General features: G+C 51.2%; 1 protein-coding gene across 1 annotated transcript; it reads left to right on the top strand.

Moving 5' to 3' along the window:
* Window positions 1-6830: 6830 nt before the first annotated feature.
* Window positions 6831-7772, top strand: LOC309888286 (olfactory receptor 14C36-like; the record flags this gene model as incomplete). The annotated part of the gene is made up of 1 exon (XM_082780525.1): window positions 6831-7772. One exon carries the CDS (start codon window positions 6831-6833, stop codon window positions 7770-7772), a length of 942 nt encoding a protein of 313 aa, XP_082636651.1.
* Window positions 7773-9169: the final 1397 nt, after the last annotated feature.

Below are 9169 nucleotides of genomic sequence, written 5' to 3'. Positions count from 1 at the left end.
CTCAGGAGGATCTGCTCCATGAGCTTCCCTGGTACTGAGGTCAAACTGACAGGCCTGTAGTTTCCCGGGTCTGCCCTCCGGCCCTTCTTGTAGATGGGCGTCACATTTGCTAGCCGCCAGTCAACTGGGACCTCCCCCGATAGCCAGGACTGCTGATAAATGATGGACAGTGGCTTGGCCAGCTCCTCTGCCAGTTCTCTCAGTACCCTTGCGTGGATCCCATCCGGCCCCATCGACTTGTGCACATCCAAGTGCCGTAGCAGGTCACCAACCAGTTCTTCATGGATAATGAGGGCCACATCCTGCTCCCCATCCCCTTCCACCAGCTCAGGGTACTGGGTATCCAGAGAACAACCGGTATTGCCGCTAAAGACTGAGGCAAAGAAGGCATTGAGCACCTCCGCCTTTTCCTCATCTCTTGTAACTAAGTTTCCCCCCACATCCAGTAAAGGATGGAGATTCTCCTTAGTCCTCCTTTTTGTGTTGATGTATTTATAGAAACGTTTTTTGTTCTCTTTAACGGCAGTAGCCAGATTGAGCTCCAGATGAGCTTTGGCCTTCCTAATTTTGTCCCTGCACAGCCTCGCAACATCCTTATAGTCCTCCCTAGTGGCCTTCCCACTTTTCCAAAGATGATAAACCCTCTTTTTTCTCCTAAGCTCAAGCCACAATTCTCTGTTGAGCCAGCCTGGTCTTCTTCCCCGCCAGCTCATCTTTGGGCATGTGGGGACAGACCATTCCTGCGCCATTAAGATTTCCCTCTTGAAGAGCGCCCAGCCTTCCTGGACCCCTCTGCCCTTCAGAACCGCCTGCCAAGGGACTCCACCAACCAGTGTCCTGAGCAGCTCAAAGTCAGCCCTCCGGAAGTCCAATACAGCGGTTTTACTGGTCGCCTTCCTGGCCTCGCCAAGAATAGTGAACTCCACCATTTCGTGGTCACTCTGCCCAAGACAGCTCCCAACAATCACATCCTCCACCAGTCCTTCTCTGTTTGTGAAGAGAAGGTCTAGCGGGGCACCACCCCTGGTAGGCTCACTAACTAGCTGCGTCAGGAAGCTATCTTCCACTCTCTCCAGAAACCTCCTAGACTGCTTCCTCAGGGCTGTGTTGTGCTTCCAGGATATGTCAGGGAAGTTGAAGTCCCCCACGAGAACAAGTGCTGAAGATTTCGCAACTTCAGAGTCACTCTCCACTTCAAGAGTCACTCTCCATTTTTTTTATAAGCCCCCTTTAAGTACTGAAAGGCTGCGATGAGGTCACCCGGGAACCTTTTCTTCTCCAGGCTGAAGAGCCCCAGCTCTCTCAGCCTTTCTTCATAGGAGAGGTTTTCCAGACCCTTGATCATCTTCGTGGCCCTCCTCTAGACCCATTCTAATAGACCCACACCCTTCGTGTGCTGGCGGCCCCAGTCCTGGATGCAGGACTCCAAGTGGAGCCTCACAAGGACAGAGTAGAAGGGGTGAATCACCTGCCTCCACCTGCTGGCCACTCCTCTGCTGATGCAGCCCAGGTTACAGTTGGCCTTCTGGGCTACAAGGGCACACTGCTGGCTCATGTCGAGCTTTTCGTTCAGCAGAATCCCCAAGTCCTTCTCTGCAGGGCTACTGTCAATCAGTTCTTATCCCAGTCTATCCTCCTTTGTGAGATTTCCCCGGCCCAGGTGCATCACTTTGCACTTGGACTTATAGAACCTGCTTAGGTTCACATGGGGCCAAATTTCAAGCTTTCCCAGAACCACTTGGGTGGCATCCCTTCCTCTGTTGCATCAACTACACCACTCAGCTTGGTGTCATCTGCACACTTGCTGAGGGTGCACTTGACCCCACTGTCTATGTCATTGCTAAAGATATTAAACAATACCTGTCCCAGGACAGACCCCTGAGGTACACCACTCATCACCAGCCTCCACTTGGACATAGATCCATTGACCACCTCTCTCTCGGTGTGACCTTCAGGCCAACTCCTTATCCACTGAATGGTGCACCCATCAAATGCGTATCTCTCCAATTTGGAGATCAGGATGTCATGTGGGATAGTGTCAAAGGTCTTACAGAAATCCAAGTAGGTGGTCTGTCTTCCATTGTTGTCTGATGTAGTCACTCCATTGTAGAAAGCTACCAGATTTACCCCCTGGAGAAGCCATGCTGGCTGTCTGAGATCACCTCTTTGTCTTGCATGTGCCTTGACACCGATTCCAGGAGGATCTTTTCCATGATCTTGTCAGGCACAGGGGTGAGGCTCACCATTCGGTAGTTCCCTGGGTCCTCCTTTCTACCCTTTTTTAAAAATGGGAGTGATGTTTTCCTTTTTCAGGTCACCAGGGACTTCACCCAACCTTCAGGAATCTTCAAATATGATGGAGAGAGGCTTGGCAACTACATCAGCCAGTTCCCTCAGGACCCTGGGATGCAAGTCATCAAGCCCCATAGACTTGTACTTGTTTAGTTTCTTCAGGTGGTCTCAAACCTGCTTTTCACTAAGAGCAGGTGGGGCTTTGCCTCCCAGCCTCCACCCATGGCTTCAGGAAAATTAAAGACTTGGGAAGCCTGATTGGCAGGGAAGACTGAGCCAAAATATTGTCAAGGCCCTCAGGCTTCTCCATGCCTGTCATTACCAGTTTACCCTTCTCATCCATCAGAGGGGGTACACTCTCCTTGGCCTTTCTTTTCTGAGCTATGTATCTCTAGAATCTCTTCCTGTTATTCTTTGCCTCCCTTGCTAAGCTCAGGTCTATCCGCGCATTGCTTTCCTTATTCCATCTCTACACATCCAAAACTGAAGTATTTGTGAGGGCCTGGAAAAAGAACTCGAGATCCATGGAAGCTATTCTGGAAACAAAACTAGTAGGTAGGATGCGCAGTTTTGTAGAGAGGCAGAGCTGATGGGCATATGGGGCAGGATGCTCCTTTAGGCCCTTTTCCCTCCTGACTACAATGCCACTTCTCTCTGAAGAACAGAATAGCCCACAGACGTGAGACATATACTGCCTATGTCATGGATGTCATCGGAAAGCTGATCCCAGTAAGATATGTGGAGGTCAGGAGCAACCTGGACACGAGAGATGTGAGATTTTCAGGTGGCAAGAGGAGCATGGCCAATTAATGATTTTGTAGAGGTAAGAGGAATCATGAAATGCGGATTGTGCAGCAACACTGACTTGTAGAGTCATGTATGGCCCTTACACTATTTTAACCAGTAGTTTTAATCCCGAAATCTAAATGCTGTTCCAACACTCTGACAGGAATCCATTTCTCCAAAGCTTGAACACAAAGTATCCCTTGAAGCAAAACTCACCCCATAGCCCCTTTCCATTACATTTACTCTTTTAATCACCCTAATCCCTTTCCTTAATATTAGCATTAAAATACTCTATTTAACCCTAGGCTTCTAGGCAGACCTAAAAATGACCTAAACTACAGAGCCTGACCATACCCTAAACATAGAAGAACACCAAACCTTCCCAGTAAACATTTGTTTACTCTCTAACCCAGAAAGCTGAGCCTTAGTCCCTTGGGAAATAGAAAGCAGTCAGCTATGCCTGAGGATCTCATGGCCCAGCAGGAGGAATGTGACTGTGGCAGGGACTCTGAGGTCACTTCTGTCTCTGCACTTGATAGGGTAGCAGCAGGAATGTGTCACAGAAAGGGACTGGGAGGTCACTTGTGTCTGGAGGTGGCAGGTCAGCCTTCACTTCTCCCTGGGAGCTGCACTTTTGGGCTGACATCTGGCAGTGGCCCTGCTAGGCCAGCAGAAGGCACCTGCTTGGCATGCTGACTGGGGGATCCCCTCTGCCTCCAGACCCAGGAGGACCCAGGCAGAAAGGAGACCCCAAGACAGGTTGTCCTGTCCCTTCTTCTTGAGTCCATGGCTGGGCAGCAGCAGGCACAAGGCTTGGCTGTGTCTAGCCAAGAAGCTGCAAGGCCAGCAGCAAGTCCATGCCTTGGAAGGTGCTGCTGAGGTGACTTCTGTCTGGTTGGCTGACAGGCGGCAAGGAGCCTGCTGGGTTGGGATGCCTACTTCAGGAGTGGTTTCTACCCTGATGGAGCCTGCTTTGGCAGTAGGAAAGAGCAGGAGAGAAAAAAAAAAAAGACACAAACCACCCTAAAAGTTAGGCACTGGCCATGAGGAGGAAGAAGTGACCAGGGGAACAACTGGTCTTGCTGCTAGTAACAGAGGCAAAGAAGGCATTAAGTACCTCAGCCTTTACCTCATCTCTTGGCACCAGGTTTCCCCCCACATCCAATAATTTATGATGATTCTTAATCCTCTTTAATTTAAAGTATTTATATAGGCAGTGTTTATTGTCTTTGACAGGAATGGATTGATTAAGCTCCAGCTGGGCTTTGGCCTTTCTAACTTTGTCCTGCACAGCCCCATAACATTTAGGACACAGCTCCCGAGAAACTGACAGCATGCATGAGAATGAAGAACAGAAAAAGTAGAATCTGGCAGCCTTCCACCCACTACCTTTCTGTGACTGTGCTGCAATTCCATTTAGCCAGTTACTCCTGTATTATCCAAACTTTGGTTTAGTGGAGGACTTGTTAGTGTTAGGTCAGAGGTTGGACTCGATTATCTTGAGGTCTCCTCCAACCCAGACAATTCTGTGTGATTCTGTGTCCCCTGTACCTCCCAATGCTGCTGTCTTGTCAGAGACAGCACAATCACATGAAGGCTGAACTGTCTGCCTGCGGACAGGAACATCTGACAGAACAGAGCATCAGTGTGGTGGGAGCTTGAGAAACTACAGGATTTTGTCTAAAGAAACCTCTAGACATTTACAAGGAGAAGAGCCCAGTCCTGAACGAGAGGGAGAGTAACGCCACATATCAGAGCAGACTGGGACACTGCAGAGTACACAGGACGAGGAGGGCCTGGGCACCACAAGGGATGCCATATGAGCAGAGGTGCCTCATCACGAGGAACCAGACCAGCTTCCTACAGAGCTGCCTCATGAGGAGCACGGCCACCAAAAAGATCTGAGTTATCATGCTCATATCAGATCCGGTATGACATCACAAGGACAAGTGTCTTCAACTAACCAGTGAAGAGGTACAGGTCTGGGATTCTCTAGGCCATCCTGGTTTGGAGAGGAGCAAGGGCTATGGCAAGGCTCAAAGTCCCAGCAGGACCCAGGTCTTTGTGTTCATGGCTATGGCTGTTGTCTCTGCCACTGAGCCCTTAGAGGAGACAGCTGATTGGTAAAGCACCAGGGCCTCATTGCCTTCTCGCCCCCACCCATGAACCAGGCAGGAGTCGTACCATTCTCCTGCACTTGGCCATGCACATCCCCATGTCCTACTGCCCCACAAAGAGCCCTGAGCAACCTGTCAAGGGAAAGGATCCCCCTTAAAATGGGATGGATGTCAAGTCCTGGCCCTTGTGCTTGGTGACACACATCCACTTTTCCTACACATCAGTGTCACCTTCACATTGCCTTTATCTCCTTGTCCTCACTGCCTCCAGGGTTCTGCTCTAATGAGCTCCAAGGGAGGCTGTGTCAGTGCTGGCCCTCAGGGGGACACTGCAGGAAACTTGCCTCTGACTTGGACTTCTGGAGAGATGTCTTCAGTTGTCTCTGAGTGCCTGAGGTTCGTGGGCTCATCATCAAATCCCCCAGAGGGGTGATTGCAGTGCCTTGGGCTGGTGCTGTGCTGCTGAGCTGGGCTGGGCTCGTGAGCCCAAGGGGAGCTCGTGGCAAGAGGGCCGTGGTGCAGAGAGACAGGTGTGCCCAGGAGCAGCTCCTCTGCACAGCACATCAGGAAAGAGACATAGAAGCACAGACACAGAGAGAAGAAAATGAGAGAGGGGCTGAAGGCAGTTGGCAGTGGGAGGATTCTGAGAGCTGCCTGCAGGAGAAACCTGCACAGCCCTTGACAAGGTGAGTGTCTGGCTGCAGGGCCATGCAGCTGCAGGTCCTGGAAGGGTCTCCTGCTGGGTCTTGTTTCTGGGAGGGCAGTGGGCAATGCAGTAGGCTTTGAGAGTCCTGTTGGGTTGCAGTGAGAGTTGAGGAAGTCTGGCAGAAGCCCCTTGCAGTGCCCTAAGCCAGGTACCCCTAGACAGCTATGAGTAGAGTGGCCAAGCCTCCTCCAGAACCTGCAGGTGTGCAGCTGTGATATTGCGACATCCCTTCTTGTGGATATCCATCTCTCTATGAGGTGTCCTCCTGGGCTGCAGGCTGTTCTCCAGCAGCATGCAGCTCTCTCAAGGCATCCTTGTGTTATCCAGGTGACCCAAGGAGAAGACACCTCCACACTAAGGCCCTGTCCGTACAGCTGGATGGCTCTCTTGGCAGCTGGAGTAAGGCAAAGAGGGAAGAGCTGAGGTTCTTCTCAGTCCTCCAGAGACAAGGTGAGGTTTCCATCCAGCTGCACTTGAAGTGGGCTTCTCTGCTCTCAGCTGACTCCAGATTCTTCTCATGGAAAGACCTCAGTGGGATGATCCTCAGAGAGGGGAGATAAAAGGCAGCTTAAAAGAAGGCTAGTGGGCAGTGGCCTGTTGAACTGTGCACTCAGATGAGTTGTTTCCAACAACAACAGAAAACTCATGGATTTGACAAAAGGTCTGAAGTTAGGTTTTCATTGTGTTCCTGCTTCCCTCCTGCTGCACAGCAGGAAGGACTCCTCTGGAGCCACAGCAGCCCCTTCTACCAGTGCCACTCCCTACCAGCACCAGCCACAGTTCAAGCAACACAGCAGCTGAAAGGTTCTCCTGCAAAGAGAGAGGCTCAGGCTAGGTGTGCTTTAAGGCTTGCAGTAGGTTTTTCTTAGGTGTCATCTGAAATTTGACTGCCTTCTCCTCTTCAACAGTCAACTGTCCAGAGTCAGCAAATGCCCAACAGCAGCTCTGTGAGCGAGTTCCTTCTGATGGCATTGGCAGACACACGCAAGCTGCAGCTCCTGCACTTCGCGCTCTTCCTGGGCATCTACCTGGCTGCCCTCCTGGGCAACGGCCTCATCCTCAGCGCCGTAGCCTGTGACCACTGCCTCCACACCCCCATGTACTTCTTCCTCCTCAACCTCGCCCTCCTCGACGTGGGCTGCATCTCCACCACTCTGCCCAAAGCCATGGCCAATGCCCTCTGGGACACCAGGGCCATCTCCTATCAAGGATGTGCTGCACAGGTCTTATTCTTTCTCTTCTTTATAGCAGCAGAATATTCTATTCTCACGGTCATGGCCTATGACCGCTACATTGCCATCTGCAAGCCCCTGCACTATGGGAGCCTCCTGGGCAGCAGAGCTTGTGCCACCATGGCAGCAGCTGCCTGGGGCAGTGGCTTTCTCAATGCTGTCCTGCACACGGCCAACACATTTTCCCTACCCTTCTGCCAAGGCAATGCTGTGGAGCAGTTCTTCTGTGAAATCCCCCACATCCTCAAGCTCTCCTGCTCACATGCCTACCTCAGGGAAGTTTGGGCACTTGTGTTTAGTGTTTTTATAGGCTTTGATTGTTTTGTTTTCATTGTGGTGTCCTATGTTCAGATCTTCAGGGCAGTGCTGAGGATTCCCTCTTCTCAGGGCCGGCACAAAGCCTTTTCCACGTGCCTCCCTCACCTGGCCGTGGTCTCCCTGATGGTCAGCACTGCCATGTTTGCCTTCCTGAAGCCCCCCTCCATCTCCTCTCCATCCCTGGACCTGGTGGTTACAGTTCTGTACACTGTGGTTCCTCCAGCAGCGAACCCCCTCATCTACAGCATGAGGAACCAGGAACTAAGGGATTCCATCAGGACTCTACTTGAATACACACATCTTCAGCAAATTCACCTGTAATACTATGCTTAATATTAGAAATCCAGGCTTTTCTAAGAAAGAAAATAACGTGATATCTTCAATTATTAAATATCTGTATTGTTATTTTCTCTCATTATTTCACTTTTGTTTAAATAATATTTTTTCCTAGCACTGTAGAAGTCAATTATTTTCCAGTTGAAGTTGGCTTCCTGTGTAGGTAAACCCAAAAAGAAATCCATCAGAAATTCACTGGTGTCAGTCTCTTCCTATCTCCTCTGGAGCTGGGGGAGCAACCTCAGCACGCAGGAGGGTCTCTGGATCAAAAGCCCAGCTGCCACATGCAGGAGCATCCTCAGTGGCCCTTAGGACTGCCCCTCACTGCCCGCTGGGCTCTGCCTCTCTGCTGCCTTCAGGTCAGGGCTCCTGCTTCCCTGGAGCCATGGCCATGGCCAGCAGCAGGATGTGGTCTTTTCACTGCTGCTCTCATTTAGCTTCCACACTGTACTTCTTTCTGTGTTAGTCTTGAGTTTTCATATGCCTTGGTGACAGTCCTGTTGTCTCTGCAGTGGCATCCCTGTGGCTGCAGACAGCAGCAGGCACTGTGCAGCCCTGGGTCACAGCTGGCCTCCCTGCTTGCACCACAATAACAAGAGGGTCTTGCTCAGTGCAATCCCAGAAGTCTGGACACCTCTTCCAAATGTGCTATCAGGAACACAGCCAAGGGGTTGCTCCCTGCTCTTCTGTTTTCTGCGCTTCTTCATGGAGTGTGGGACAGAGGCTGAAATTCCCATGGAGGTCTGTGAGGGACCAAGAGTAGGACTAAGCACTCTCGTTGGGGCAGCACTTGCCTAAGGAGATGACAACTCATCTGATTGGGACTGTGCTGATGCCAACCTGGAGAGGAATCTGGAGCTTCCAGGAGATGTCAGGGGATCTCCAGGGACAGGGTGCTCAGTGGGTAGTGATTAGAACCTCATAAAATGACTGTGCAAGGTCGTTTCAGGTAACAAACAAGGTGAATCTGAGGAGTGCATGGGCAGCTCAGACTGCTCAGGCTGGGTCAGCTGTCACAGCAGGTTCTCCTCCCAGCCTCTTGCCCACCTGCAGCCAACTGACTCCTGGGGTAGACTGAGAAGCCGAGAAGGCCTTGATGCTGTGCCAGCACTGCTCAGGAACAGCGACTACAGCCATGGGTGACCAACACTGCTATGGTCACATATCAAAAACACAGCACCACAGGGCCTGATCTGCAGAGAGAAACGCCATCCCAGCCAGTCTTTGTCCCCACAATGGATGAGAAGCTCTGCAAGGAGCCAGGAAAGTGGTAATAAGCAGTAGAACAATTGAGGAAGCCCAAAGGCCCTTCTGAAGGGTCACTGAGTGCCACCTGAGAGGCAGTGCTGGGCAGTGGGGAGGGCCAGGAGAAAGACTTGTGA

Source organism: Aythya marila (assembly GCF_965140915.1).
Source record: "Aythya marila genome assembly, chromosome: 28".
NCBI classification, from domain to species: domain Eukaryota; kingdom Metazoa; phylum Chordata; class Aves; order Anseriformes; family Anatidae; genus Aythya; species Aythya marila.
Note: the sequence above shows the minus strand (reverse complement) of the source record. Positions and strands in the feature narration are given on the sequence as shown.